Source organism: Manis javanica, chromosome 8, assembly GCF_040802235.1.
Source record: "Manis javanica isolate MJ-LG chromosome 8, MJ_LKY, whole genome shotgun sequence".
Lineage (NCBI taxonomy): Eukaryota > Metazoa > Chordata > Mammalia > Pholidota > Manidae > Manis > Manis javanica.
In genome coordinates this window covers 88,744,888-88,760,882 of record NC_133163.1, presented here as the reverse complement: position 1 = coordinate 88,760,882, position 15,995 = coordinate 88,744,888, and the positions used below count along the sequence as shown (strand labels likewise).

Below are 15,995 nucleotides of genomic sequence, written 5' to 3'. Positions count from 1 at the left end.
CTTGATAAGTCTCCTCTGTGTCTGATCAATTATTATTTTTGTCCTGAGTCCTTAATTCCTTTTTTTAATCCCTTCAAATTATAAACACATTCATTCCTTGGCCCTGCACCCCTTTAGCTTTATTTACTTTCTAAAGGAAGGCCTTTGTAGTCAAACTTTCTGAAAGGAGCCCACAGCAAAATATACTGTCATTGTTTCCTCTCCTGTCACAAACACCTCTTAATCCCACTAAAACTGAACTAAGGTTACCAATTATCTTTATAGAGATGAACTCAAATTTTATTGGATCATTTAAGTGCAAGAAATTAATTAACTACTCCATCACTTCTTTCAACTCTTCTTCCTAAGCTTTTGAGATATTACTACCTTCTCTTAGTTCTCCTATGTATGTGACCACTCTTCTTTAACTCACTGTCCCTTAATATTTAGTGATCCCTAGTGTCCTAGTTTTGAAGACCATTTCTTCTTACAAAGTAATTCTAACTACTTTCAGTTTTAATTTCCATAGTTAGATAATGATTTCCAAATTTCATCTCCAGTCCCTGAGCCTCAGATCCAAAAACAGTATTTGAAGAGACCCTGGTGGAGAAATGTCTAAATTTGTTCAAAGACATAAGCCACAGATTCAAGCAGCTCTATAAACTCACACAAGATAAATGACTAAATACCCAGGCATAGCATAATGGAACAGCTGGAAGCCAAAGGTAAAGATAGTATTTCTTAATAGCAATGACAGAAAACTGCAAGACAGTGGCATGGCATCTTTTAAACTGCTGAAAGAAAAAAAGGATAATTTAGAATGTGATAGTAAAACATCCTTCAAAAATGGAAGAAAATAAAAGATGTTTCAGAAAAACAAGAACTGTGATTCATTAACAGCAGTAAATAGCAAATGACCCTAGATGGAAGTATGGTGATAAACAAGAAACTGAAGAACATCCAACATCATAAAAATCCAATTTTAAACTAAATATTGATTGTTTAAAATATTATTTGGGGATATACATATATATGGAGAGAGAGAGAATGCAAATGAATTGAAATTCATAACAACACAAAGGGTAAATGAGAAATAAAGGGCATTAAGGTATTACAGGGTCCATGCACTGTCCAAGAAGTGGTAAAAAAAAAAAATCAGTTTAAGTTAGATTCTAAGTACTTGATGATACATATTATAATCTCTAGAATAACTACTAAAAATATCTAACAATTATATTACTAATTAACTAATTATGAGGAAAATTAAATAAATGTACTTGAATATGCAAAGTGAAAGAAAAAGGGAGGAAAAAATGAAGAGAGATAACTGGGAAAAAGAAAACAAACAAAATAGTAGATTTATACTTAAATGTATTAGTAATTGCAGTTAAAGTACATGGACAAAATTCTCTAAAAGACAGAGACCCTGAGAGAAAAAAAAAACTCAGTAATATATATGGCTTAAAAGGGACATCATACATATATGACACAGAAATGTTAAAAGAGTAAAAGGACAGAAAAAACACATACTGTGCAAATGCTAACCAAAATAAAATGATCTAGTCATACTAATACTTCTATTCAAATGCACATGGTACACTGATCATATGTTGAGTCATTTAACTAAAGGCTCAACAAATGTTAAGAAAGAAATCATTTACAGTATATTCTCTGGATGGATATTTTTAATAATAAAAAGAGAACCAAAAAATCCCAGATATTTAAAAATCAAACAATCCCACTTCTGAATTACAATGAAAATATGGCATATCATCATTTTGCCAACCATTAATGTTAGAAGCAGGGTAGTACATGGTAGTTCACTCTCCACTATTCATTCTAGTTCTGTTATGTTTGAAATTTTCCATAAAAAAGGAGTAAAAAACACAAGGTCGTATAAAATGTGGATAGCTCTAAAAACATACTAGAAAAGGGTTAAAAAAAATCAAGGAACTAGTAAGCTTTCACAAGAAGCTAAAATGGAATAGTAAAACTAAATCCTAAGAAAGCAGGAAAACAGAAGTTTGGAGCAAAAATCAATGAAACAGAAAACAAATGTAAAAAAATAATTTAAGAAATCTAAAAGTTAAATTGTTGAACAGGTTAGTAAAATTAGTAAGCCCCTAAGGAAAAATAATCAAAATGAAGGGAAAGAAGGCACTCTATTTCCAGTATCAGCAATTAAAAATATGACACATTTATGCCAGTAAACTTGAAAATTTAGATGAAATGGGCAAAACCCTTGCAAGACACAACTTGTCATAGCTGACACAAAAAGAATAAGAAAATCTGGATGGTACTGTACCCATTAATGAAACTGACTCTGTAGTTCAAAACTATCTGACAAAGAAAACTCTAGGCCCAAATGGCTCCACCAGGGAAATCAACCAAACATTTAAGAAAAACAACCAACCTTAAACTCCACAAGCCACAAAGAAGAAATATTGGTCAATTTATTTTATGAAGCTAGCATACCTTCTTCATAACACCTTATCAGGACATTACAAGAAAGGCAACTATATGCCAATCTTTCATGATCACAGACATAAGAATCCTAGATAAAATAATAATAAATCCCATTTTATGGGTGCAAGCATCTATGTGTATAAATTTGTATATATAATGCGTATTACATGGCAACCAAAATGAGTTTATTCTAATACTGCAAGGTTGCAAACCAATTACTACAATTTACCAATCAACAGAATAAAGGATGTAAAAAATAGGATTATCTCAATTATTGTAGGAAAAAAATGAGATTAAAAATTTAGTTATGTGAGAATAGAAAGATAACCCTAATCTGTTAAAGAGATCTATGAAAACTTATGATAAATACAGAAAGCTTTCCCTGGAGATAAGAAACAAAGTAAGATGTCTATGATTCTCCCTTGTGCTTGAAGTCCTAGCCAGTGCAATGAGATGATAAATTGCCATGTAAAATTTCTACAGATTGAAATAGTTAATAAGTTATTTTAACAATGTCTCCAGATACAAGATCAATATACAAAATATACTTACAATAACAGAAAATCATACATGTAAGAATCAACCTAACAAAAGGTAAATAAATAGGCCATTTTGTGGTTTAGAAGATCCAATAGTGTTAGATCTCAATTCAGCCAAATTAATTCATGAATGCAATAGGTTGAAATCAAATTTCTGGGAGTTTTGTGGAAATTGATAAGCAGACTCTAAAATTTATACAGGTCAAGAAAAACAAAGGAAATCTTGAAAGACAGATTTGGAGGTAACTCCCAGATCCCAGAATTAAAAAGCTATAGCAATTTAAAAAGTGTGGTATTGGTGTAAAAAAAAGACAAATAGGCTAAAGGAAGAACAGAGATTAGAAACAGATCCACACATACAGTCACATGATAAAGCTAACAATGTAATACCATAGACTTTTGGAAAAGCATGGACTTTTCATTAGATAGTGTTGATAAACTGGCTATCCAGATAGATAAAAATAACCATGACCTCCTAATCTCACATCATTTATAAAATCAAATGTGAAAGTAAAAACAAAGTTTCTGAAAGATAACATAAAGTATCTTTATGATTTGGAGTACTCAAAGATTTCTTAAACAGGACATAAAGAGTATTAATCATAGAGGAAAAGATTGCTAAATTGCTCTTTTATTGATATTAAGAACTCTTATTCAGTAAAAACATTATTTAGAGAAAGGCAAACTAGATATAGGCAAGCTATCTGTAATACATATACCCAACAAAGAACAGAGAACTCAATAAAAGATGTGCAAAAACGTTGATTAGGTACTTCACAAAAAAGAATTTCTAAATGATCAAAAGCATATAAAGAAAGTTCAACATCAGTAGTAACTATAGTAATTACAAAAGTAAATTAAAATCACAAAAAAATTTACTTCACTTCTACCAGGTGACTAAACTGTAAAAAATAAAAGGGCAATAATAAGTGTTCAGGAAAATCCCACCACTGGTAGGAATGTAAACTGGTACACCACTTTGGAGTCTTTTTTTTTTTTTGAGAAAAATGACTGTTTAAAATAAAAATAAAGACATACTGTTTAACCTGTAGTTTCTTGTATCTTCAGCTACACAACTATGTACCCAGGTTTGTGAAGTAACAAACCAAATGAAGTCCAACATGTGTGCAGAATGTAAAAACCCAACCATCTGGCCCTTTTCCTGTCTCTCTTTACCCTCCATGTTGCTTTTTCTCCCAGAACATACATGCTTTTGATCATGTTACTCACTGTTATGGACAAAATGTTTGTATCTCCCTAAAATTCATATGAAACCCTAGCCCCCCAATGTAATGGTATTTAGAGATGGAGCCTTTGGGAGGTAGTTTGGTCATGAAGGGTATGGTCCAGGTCATGGGTTAGTGTCCTTAAAGAAGAGACACCAGACAACTTGTTCCCTCTCTGCCGCATGAGTGTACCACAGGAAGGCAGCTGTCGGCAATCCAGGAAGATAGCCCTCACTAGGGATCAACCAGGCTGGCACTCTAGTCTTGGACTTCCAGACTTCAGAACCAGGAAAAAACATTTCTGTTGTTTAAGTCGCCCAGTTCACAGTATTTTTTTATGGCAGACCAAGCTGACTATAACACTCCCTCTGTCTAAAATATTTGTCCTCATGCTCTTCCTGTACCCTACACTCCCAATTCTCATCACCAGTCCCATCTTCTTCAATTGGTTAATAATCATTAACCCTTGATTCTCAACCTTGAAAAGTTTAGGCATACCTAGAAAAAAAATCTCACCCTCCACAATGAGTTCAATAACCCTATCTTGTACTCCCATAGCACCATGAGCATGTACCTGTTACTTCACTAGAAACTCTTTCGGAACAGAAACCATAGTTTATTTTCCTTTGTACCCCTCAACTGTAAGAATGGGATCTGACATGTGGTATAAACATATGGTATAATGTAATTAATAATACAGCTTGTTGAACTGAACTTTATCATGTTGTTCATTTATCTCACCATCTACAATGTATGCAAGTTTCTTCCCTAACAACTTACATGTTTGAGTTCCTCAGATCAAAATGAGAATTATTAAATGAGAATCAGATAGATTTACGCATAGCCACTATGCCACTGGATGCGGATACATCTTACAGATACCATCTATCAAAAAGGATAAATATTTTAAAACATTTTTTTAAAACTACTTTTATTGGCCTTTTATTCTGTAGATATATACTGAATAAGGTTAAACTATAAACTACATGAGTCAACATAGAGTAACAGTTACAAATGCTTATTTAACAACAGGAATTTATATCTTTGTATCACTAAGAGAATTAGGGTCAAGAATAGTTTTCTGACAGATTTGATAATCTTGTGAGTAGCCCCAAAACAGGGTTATATATCCTATTACCAAGCTTTCAATTTTAGATCAAGCTGGAGCCTTTAGAAGATTGCATACATAGTGTCCAATGGAAACACTGTCACTGAATTGATTTAGGAGGACACTATTGATTTCTGAGGTAAGCTACACGAAACAACTTTATGAAATTTGTCAGTATATTATCACAGATACGTTTGCTGATGATATTTTTTTATTTCTCATCTGAGAAGTTTTTTGTAAAACTAGGGAAACTTCTGCTTCTAAGAGGCTGAAATGCTTTTTCCTCCAGGATAATGAAAATGTAATATATTTCCCCTTTTTACCTTAGTCATGAAAAAATTCAAAGTCAAATTTATGACTCAGTTATTACATCATATAGAACTTTATGGACTATTAATTTATTGTTTCTTTCTGGATTTGATTTATAAATCACATTCTCCTGGGTTTGTTTTGTATCTTTATTTTGTCTGATAGTGAGCAGATGGTTTTAATGTCCTTCACTAACACATCTTCTTTCTATAGAAATGAATAACACACTAAAAAGTATGAGAATCTTCTTACCTGACTGGCTTGGCTTTGCAAGTAGACTCTTCTGGCATTCAGATCTTCAAAGGGAGAAGGTCTTGGGCTTCTGTAAGGCTCACTAGTAACAACTGTCTCTTGCCTGAAACGATGATCTTTCACTAGAGAACTGGAAGTATCCTCTTCAGTTGCCTAAAGGGAACAATCCCCAACTCATTAGTTGCCTAAAATATAAAAAGCAATCAAGTAAGATACCTCCACTCTAACAAGTATTTAGCAAATCAGTACATATGTGCAATACAACCACCATCACTATGAACAGCAATTCCTCAAACTCAAACATACATGATCAGGAAGCCATATCAAAATAAAATAGTATTAGATTTTTTAAAAAAGCAAGTTTATAAGCAAAGTGGGTTTCCTTAAAGAAAACAACTTAGGAATAGTTAGAAGGTTAGCTATGCCACATATGAGAGACATCTAACTGTAACAAAGCTTTTAATTATTACTAAAAGTGACATACATATATAGAAAGTGAAGAAATTATTAGGAAGAAAATACAAATCAACAGAAGTGTTATTTCACCAAGAACTGTGCTCTGATGTGTGATACAGAGAATCGAAAGAAGGAAAACAATAGTCCATGACCTTGTTGAATGAGTGAATAAATTAATTAGCCTGAACTTGCTGATTATTTACAAGGATTCAAATCATGTACATGAGATGTAGGTAGGGAGACAATTAATGACAGTCACTAATGACATGCTTTTAAAATTTCATAAGTAGTTTCTGTGAAATAAAGGTCCAATAAGTATACAGTACATAAAGTCCTGAAAGGATTGTTTGTTTTTAAAAAATAACTATTTACTATTACTTTCCTGTTACTATACAGTCATTTTGGAAATAGTGACAGCTAAGTAAAAACGACAGAAACACTTTTATTGGCTCATTCTAAAATAATTTGGAGCATCAATATAGGGCTAATAATTCTAAAGTTACAAACTTATATGAGCATTTTAAAAAAATAAAAGCACATTTAAAAATTTGGTGTTATTTCTAAAATTAAGCAATAAAATTAATAAAATAGCCAAGATTTTACTCTGGGGAAGGGTTTCAAAATCAACTTTTTAATGTAGAGAAAATTATTAATAAACTTTTTATCAATTGCAGTCTTTTCAAGCATTGTTCAAAATCACAGTCTGGACTATTGTCTTTTATGCAATATGTTTATTTGTATGCTATGTTATAAAGTAATGTGTATTTTATAGACCATTCAATCCACATAGGCCAACTGTCTGTAAACAGGGAGAGTAAGATATTTCACATCTAGCCCTTGCTCTGCAACAAGGCAGCCTGATGACATTTAATTTCTTTAAACTCAGTTTTCTCAATTACCAAATAATTATAATACCTATACTGTTTTATTACATTATCATAAATATATGTGAAAATGCTATGAAAACTAAAAGCTGTTTTTTCAACAGGAGTAAGCAATTAAACTTTTAAATATATGTCTGAGAATAAACTGTCACTTAAAACTATATCAAACCCAGTTAACTGCTATTCTTAACAATTTTCATCATAGTTGTTCCAACATATTATGAAAGTTGATGCTAAATTAGTGAGTTGCTGAATACTAGTAAACAAATGTTCTTTGAAAATGCATGATCAAAACTGATAATAGTAAGAATATTCAAGATTTATTTGTTCCACAGAGTTTTCAAAATAAATGATTCAAGTGATTGCCAAAACTTATAAGCAAACTGAATAGAAGTAAACAAAGGGGAAAAATAATAAAAGGTTTAGAAAAAGGGACTAGTTTGGAACTTGTCTCATCCACTAGGGTATAAAATTTAAACAACTACCTTCTCTGCATCTCAGTTTTACAATATTATAAATTGGGTATATCTGTACTAATAATCTTGGGGTTAGATGAGATACTGAATAGTAAAAACTATAAATAAGCATAAATTACAATGGTGGTTGTGCTTGCTTCGGCAGAACATATACTAAAATTGGAACGATACAGAGAAGATTAATATGGCCCCTGCACAAGGATGACACAGAAATTCATGAAGCATACCATATTTTTAGGAGAATGAAACTGGATTATTGTCTATCCCCATAAACAAAAGTAAACTCGAAATGGATCAAAGACCTGAATGTAAGTCATGAAACCATAAAACTCTTAGAAGACAACATAGGCAAAAATCTCTTGAATATAAACATGAGCAACTTTTTCCTGAACGCATCTCCTCAGGTAAGGGAAACAAAATAAAAGTTGAACAGGTGGGACTACATCATGCTAAAAAGCTTCTGTACAGCAAACCATCAGTAGACCAAAAAGGCATCCTACAGAATGGGTGAATATATTTGTAAATGACATATCTGACAAGGGGTTAACATCCAAAATATATAAAGAACTCACAAGCCTCAACACCCAAAAGGCAAATAACCCTATTAAAAAATGGGTGGAGGATATGAACAGACACTTCTCCAAAGAAGAAATTCAGATGGTCAACAGGCACATGAAAAGATGCTCCACATAGCTAATCATCAGGGAAATGCAAATTAAAACCACAAGAAGATATCACCTCACACCAGTTAGGACAGCCAGCATCGAAAAGACTAAAAACAACAAATGCTGGTGTGGATGCAGAGAAAGGGGAACCCTCCTACACTGCTGGTGCGACTGTAAGCTAGTTCAACCATCGTGGAAAGCAATATGGAGGCTCCTCAAAAAACTAAAAATAGAAATACCATTTGACCCAGGAATTCCACTCTTGGGAATTTACCCGAAGAATATAATTTCTCAGATTCAAAAAGACATATGTACCTCTATGTTTATTGCAGCACTATTTACAACAACCAAGATATGGAAGCAACATAAGTGTCCATCAGTAGATAAATGGATAAAGAAGATGTATATTCCATATACACAATGGAATGTTACTCAGCCATAAAAAAGAAACAAATCCTCTACCATTCACAACAACATGGATGGAGCTAGAGGATATTATGCTCAGTGAAATAAGCCAGGCAGAGAAAGACAAGTACCAAATGATTTCCCTCATCTGTGGAGTATAAAAATGAAGCAAAACTGAAGGAACAAAACAGCAACAGACTCACAGACTCCAAAAAGGAACTAGCGGTTGCCAAGGGTGAGGGTGAAGGGAGGGCATGTGGGGAGGGAGGGAGAAGGGGATTGAGCAGTATTATGATTGGCACACATGGTGTGGGGGAGATCATGGGAAAGACAGTGTAGCAGAGAAGGCAAATGGTGACTCTGTAGCATCTTACTATGCTGATGGACAGTGACTACAATGGGGCATGGGGGGGGGCACGATTATATGGGTGAATGTAGTAACCACATTGTTTTTTTTCATGTGAATCCTTCATAAGAGTGTATATCAATAATACCTTAATAAAAAAAAGCAATGAAAAAAATTATAGTAGTAGTAGTTATCCATAGTAATTATGCTTTTAATGGTGACAACTTTTTGGATTAGGTTGTCTTTATGGAATTCTAATATAATTGAAGAGTCAGTTAAGAATTGTAAAATAAAATAGAGCTTACTTAAAAATCTGTATCTGAACAAACACAAAATGTTTACATAACTCGGTGTTTTACTGTATTGACTTGGGTTAATTCTACTTATATTCTGTATACAGAACAATAATACTTCATTTCAATTAGGAATAATACCTTTATTCTTAGGTATTTAAGATTATGAAATATCCAGTGTTTATTGTTTCATTCTTAAACAAATAAAAATACACACAATTTAGTTCTACTTTAAAAATGTTAACCATAATAGCTAGAACTAGCCTATTAACTAGAAATACTTGTATCACACAGTGAATTTACAAGGATGTAACTAAATGGGTCTGAGCTAATAACTGAAACATCTTTCAGGTGTCTGATATGGTAAAAAAAAAAACCTAAAAACCTAAAAACCAAAACCCTCACTATTTGAACACAGAATCTACAGTCTACAAAAAGGCGTATATTATCTATGAACTGTAAGAAACAAACTAACATTTTTGGAGAATCCTAAACTAGAAAAGACTGTTTTCTTATGGATTATATCTCTTTCCACAAGTCATAAATTTAGAAGTATATTAAACTGACAAGGTTAAACAAAAAGTGGTGGTAAGGAAAATGATCATTCCCCTTCATTGCTAATTTCCATACACAGGAGTAAAATCTGAACAACCATTTCTAAAAAGCAAGTTTAGTAAAATGTTATCAAAAGCTTTTAAAACACTCCCACAATTTCAATCTAGTAAAGGAAAAAAGTACTGGATGGAAGAAGCTTTAGGCATAAAGAATTTTTCTCAGAATTATTTTTAATAGTAAAGGTGAAGAAACAACCTTAATAAGGTACCAAGATAGGGAATGATTACATAAACTATAGTATGCCCACTTAATGCTATGTGAGGAAACATTTAGCATTAAAAAGTCAGTGCATATTTACAATATTATCATGACCATAAAAAAAATCAAAGATTAAAAGCATGTAAGTGTTAACACTTATCCTTGATTGTCAGTAATTTTCCAATTTTCCTAGGACTTATTTTCTTATGTATAGTTAATTTCTTTTAAAATATAGGGATATACTTTCCTCCTTTCTTTTGACACAGAACTTAAAAATATATTTAATGTGATATATTCTATCAAAATGGTCAAGTAATTCAACTAACTAATGGACCAGTCAATTGCTTTTTGGTATAAATCCTTTTTTCCCCCCATTTTACATCTGAAATAATGAACTGAAGACATTCTTCAACCATTACCCCAAACCCTTCTGGATTCATGCAGAATCCCTCATTTTGTCAATAAATTAAGTTAGTTTCTAAACAAACTAATCTTCTGAATATCTTTCATATTTATCTTCTCTTCTCCATACATACTATCTACTGACTGAGAACCTCATTATCTTTTTTGCTAGTCATTTCAGTAGGATTCTAACTGTTGCCTTGTTTATAGCCTTGCAAAAGGCTATTCATGCAAATCTGTTGCTTATCCTGCTCAGAACCCCTCTAAAGTTTCCAAAATATCAAAGCTCTCCTGGAGGATCTTGCACATATTAGAGAGGAGAGGGAAAAGAATTAGTATTATCTGAGCAACACTTTCATAAAATACATAATTTACACAATCTATAGAAATGGGCCTTTTTTCCCTGGAAAACACTGATGCACAAAATAAAGTCCAATTTTATTTCATAGGAAAAGGAAATGGAGAATAGATATATGAAAAGATGCTGGACTTCAACTAAAGCCAAAAATATAATGCCCATTTTTTATACAGACTGAAAGAGACATGAAAAATAGATAAAAATACTCAATGTTGACAGGATGAAGAAAGAGGAATACTTTTGGACTGTGGGTGGGAGTGAAAGTCTTCTTTGAGAAAGTGATTATATATATATATATATATATATACACACACACACACACAAAAAAAAAAAAAAAAATCATGATAGCACTATTTTTAACCACAGAAGAAGAAGAAAGAAAACATCCTCTGGCTGTATCAGCAGAGGACTAGTTTAAAAATAATGCTATAATATATAGCTGAATACTAATGCAGCCATTAAGAAGATCTGTACATAGCACTCACAAGATATTGCTAAGTGAAAAAAAGCTAGGTATAGAACTGACAGTATGACATAATCCCATCTGTCTGACAGGAGGGTGAATGGTTATTTTTAAATTTTATCAATACCAAGAAGGACATACACCAAATCACTGATGTTTCTCTAAGGAAGTATTTTACATAAAGGACTAGATATATAAAGGATAATAAAGTGAGTATGTGTAACAAGTAACTCCTGTGTTTCTCCACGTTAGCATTCCCTATCTCTACCACTTGGATTTGCCAGCGAGTAAACACTATCTTTAAATTGTTTTTAAAATTTTCTTACTTTTTACAGTGTTACCACACCAGTGTTATCCCTAAACAATATTATAGATGCTTTTGAATTTTATTTGACTGAAATCACACTACTTGCAATATTATGGACTTCCTTTTTTTTTTTTTTGCTCCCAAGTACTTTACATGTGTTTACTCATTTAAATCCCCACAACCATTCAAAGTAGTTAGTATTATTTATTATCTCTCTACTCAATATGAAGAAAGTAAAGCTCTAATAGATTAAGTAACCTGCCTAAAAGTTAATTTTTTGTTTTTTAAATAATGTTGATAAGAACATTCTTGTTCAGGCCCTCATGGTACATACATGTACAAGAGTTTTTCTGGTAAAAATCCAGGAGTGGAAATTCTGGATTACAGGATATGCGTACGTTGCAGTTTACATAATAAAAATTGTTTTCCAAAATGGTTTTAACAATTCACATACCCACAGTCAATGTTCCATATACTCACCAAGATGAGGCATTATCAGAACTTTTACTTATATATGTATCTATATGCTATTTAATTTCTTATGATAATGGATCAGTCTTAGAGCAAATCACATGTTTTCTTTACACAGACAAGAAATTTGGGAATGAACAAAATGAATCCATAGGTTCCTTTACCATAGCTACTGTTTCATTCTCATCTCTTTTTATTTCAGAGCTATTGATGTAGTTGTTTTTCTCCAGTTACCATCTGACCTCCATTTCTGATTCTTTGTACTTGTTATTTCCTTTGCCCACAAAAAGTATCTTCAGTTTTCCACTGCAAAAACTCCTTTACAATGTCAGGTATAACCTACTCAAAAAGTATTTGTTGATCCACTTTCCAAGTTAATCACTCCCTCCTCTGAATTTCTCAAAAATGCTTGTTATTATCAGCCTATATTCTAGGTGTTCTTTTATTTATATTTCTCCCATGAGCCAGTAGTGAGACCCTGCCTATGTTTTATCTTTAGAGCTTAAAACTATGCCTGACACAACATAGTGAGTACCCTACACATAATCTGTGACATACAAATATACACAAATCAGATCACAATCCATTAATATAGACCCTTCAGAGGAAATCTGGTGTAACAGAAAAAAATGTAGAAAAATATTCACCCATAAAATAATTTTAATAACTATTAAGAGTTTGAATTATTCAAAAACTAATTCTTCCCAGAATCCCACCTCATGGGATAGCATTTATTATTTGATATGCATCTTTCCAGACTCCTTAATACTCTAATTACAGACATTAAGATTGTTTCCAATTTTTTGTTAGATACACTGTCATGTACCTCCTTATAAATACATCCTGGTCCACTGGTAATATTATTTCCTTGGGATTAATTCCCATAAATAGAATTATTGGGTAAGGAATATACATATATTCCAATTACATTACCAAGGTACCTTCTAGCAAGCTTATGTATAACTTGAAAACCCCTCAATAATACAGGACAGAGGTACCATTTCCTCACACCTATGCCCATACAGGGTTTTATCACTTAACAATATTTGCCAATCTAATAGGAAAAATATTTTGTTAGTTTCCAGAAGATTGAGTATCATTTTCATAACTAAAACTAAAAATTACCAAGTTGGATACAACTTAGTAACAAGTGTCCAGGCTTACTCGAATTTGAATGTTTTTTAGTGGATTATGGGCTCTTAAAAGTAACAATTACCATGGGAACACAGACATGATCTAAAGTTAGGTGATGGGAAATGCCAAAAATCTTTCACAAGAGCAGAAAATTTTATATATAATATGCATACATTTGCATGATCTCCAGTTTTGAAAGTTTTTCTGTAGCAGTTATATACACCCATGTTCAATGCTTTTAATATTGTGCTGGCATAGGCTCATCTGTATTATCTATAGAGTAACCCATGCCAATATTTAATGCATAATGAAAATCTGTTTCACTCTCAGAGGATGGTATAATATTCTCTTATGGTTGCTAAGAAACTGTTTATTAGCTTTTTCTAAGACTACTATAGCAATTTTGTGTGTAGAATCAAAAGAATGTGGGGCAAAACAAAATAATTTCAGCTGTAACTTTCTATCAGAACATAAGGCTAAATGACAGTGGTAGAGAAAATAAAAACAGACTTTGCTTCTTTCTGTCCTTTGTCCCTTCTTCTTGTATTAATTCTGAAGAAAATTTATTGCTTTGCAAACCTTTTAAAATATATGATTCTCAATAAAAAATCAAATGTGAAAAAATGCAATGTAAAAATGTGAAAAATCACAATTTCAAAATGTGTGGTTGGGTCAAATCCAACAGAAAATATTTTCAACAATTATTATTAATTTCCTTTAGCATAATGGAGGAATTTTAAAATGTTTTTTGCCAAAGAAAACTCGTATTTTGGTATTGCACTTGTTAAAACTCTACCAAAGCTAGTCTTCTGGTATTTCAAATAAAAGTATGTACTCAAATTGTGCAAACTTAGAAAGCACAGTGAATAAGAAAAAATTACTAACAATTCTACAAGTCAGCAAAATCACTATTGACATTTTGGTGTAGCAACCAGTGGCAATTCATTTTACATTTGTCCACAGTTGCCTCCTACTCTGCTCCTAAGATTTTCTTAGTTACTTTTGATTAGTTTAAGGATAAGAATAAAGTAACCCTTGAGTTTTTCATTTTGCATTTATCTATAAGCATAGTCAAAAACATTAATAACGTGTATAGTATTTTGTTTAAGCAACCTGAACACAGTAATCAGTGATAAAATACAGAAAAATTATGAGAAATGTACCAGATATGAAGTCTGGGAAAAACAGAAAAAAACAAAAAACCAAACCCAATTCCTCCACCTAGATTAACTGACACAGACACAGAACTACTTTTCCAATGAAAAGTTAGTTTGGCTTAAATGTGATATTAGATGTTCAGGGATTGCTTATTATCTATAAATCTGTTTTTGAGTTAATAGGCAGTAGTTACTGCTGCCTGCTAACTATATAAAACTTTACACAGATCCTTTAGCCAATGAACTTATAGATTTTATCCTAAGGTCACTCAGAAATACCGACACAAATTAATGTAAGAAACTGTGGAAAATACAGTAAATGCTCAACAAAATATTGTTATAATCAAAGACTCTGAAGTCAGACTGTGTGGGTTCAAATGACTTATACTACTTAAACTCTGATCACTGCCATCACCAATACAAAGATCCTATCAAAAATACAATCACAATGAACAGAGACTGAGGATCCCAACTGTGCTTTTAAGAGGTAACACATATATGAATATATAACATGAAGGACCTAAAGAAAAACATAGACAAAACTATGCAAAATGCTAATAGCAGTTATCTTTGAATAGGGAAAAATGATTCCTGATTTTTTCTTTATAATTTTCTACCTACCTGACTATTCTACAGGAAGATGTATAACTTTAGTATCAAGAGAACATTTAAATGATAAAACATTGCACAAAAAGGTTATACAGAGGGTTTTTTTTTGCTCCCTTATCAAACAGTAAATAAAACAATCTAAAATATACCAATGTTTTGGGACTTAACTATCGGATAGTACTTAGTATGTGGAATGGTGAAATGTCACAGAAATACAAAATCTATTTTGCTAGCTAAATAAAGCCTATCAACTCAGCTTCCAGATATGATATTTTAAATCCAGATGATATGTTATAAAACCCTTCAAAAACAGATATGAAATACAAAGGTAAACATCTTTCTGTTGAGTTATGATAACTGAAGATACCAAACTGTTAAAAGCATAAAGTTGTCTACCAGCAAATAACCAAATGTCTAGCATAGTTGGAACAGAATAGGTGCTTAAATATTCACTGAATGAATGCTTAAAATGGAGAAGACTTCCACTCTGATATTTAGTGCTTTTGAGACATTTATGAACTAAATATAACATAACCATTACTTCCCCTGTGTTAAAAAAATTAGATAATGATTACTTTTTAAAACCTGTTAGTTGTCTTTGCAATCTCAAATTAACTAAACCTGTCCTGATTATTAGCATAAATTATTCAAGTTGTATTCAAGAGTAATCACAAAATGTTTATTTATGCCAAGCCCGTAGGTGAATTATGAACTAATGATGTACTTTATTCCTAACAAAGTGGTTTATATAAATTAAGATATTTACAACCTGCAATATATTCCCAAATAAGAATGATACACAAATACTTAGGCATATCATGAAATAAATGGTACTAAGGCAAATTTAAGAGTTTTCTTTGGCATCTGGATGTTCTTT

The 15,995-nt window shown here is 32.0% G+C and overlaps 1 protein-coding gene and 1 non-coding gene across 3 annotated transcripts in view; one reads left to right on the top strand and one right to left on the bottom strand.

Annotated features, from left to right (window-relative positions):
• Window positions 1-15,995, bottom strand: part of SPRED1 (sprouty related EVH1 domain containing 1) — a 138,261-nt gene that overhangs the window by 21,865 nt on the left and 100,401 nt on the right. For both annotated transcript variants that reach the window (XM_073211599.1, XM_017660204.3), the window contains one exon: window positions 5,880-6,032. In XM_073211599.1, the coding sequence (XP_073067700.1) occupies window positions 5,880-6,032 (153 nt within the window). The remainder of the gene's footprint in view (window positions 1-5,879; window positions 6,033-15,995) is intronic.
• LOC118972487 (U6 spliceosomal RNA) lies at window positions 7,827-7,931 on the top strand. The gene has a single exon (XR_005061505.1). It is a non-coding gene; the product is annotated as a U6 spliceosomal RNA (small nuclear RNA).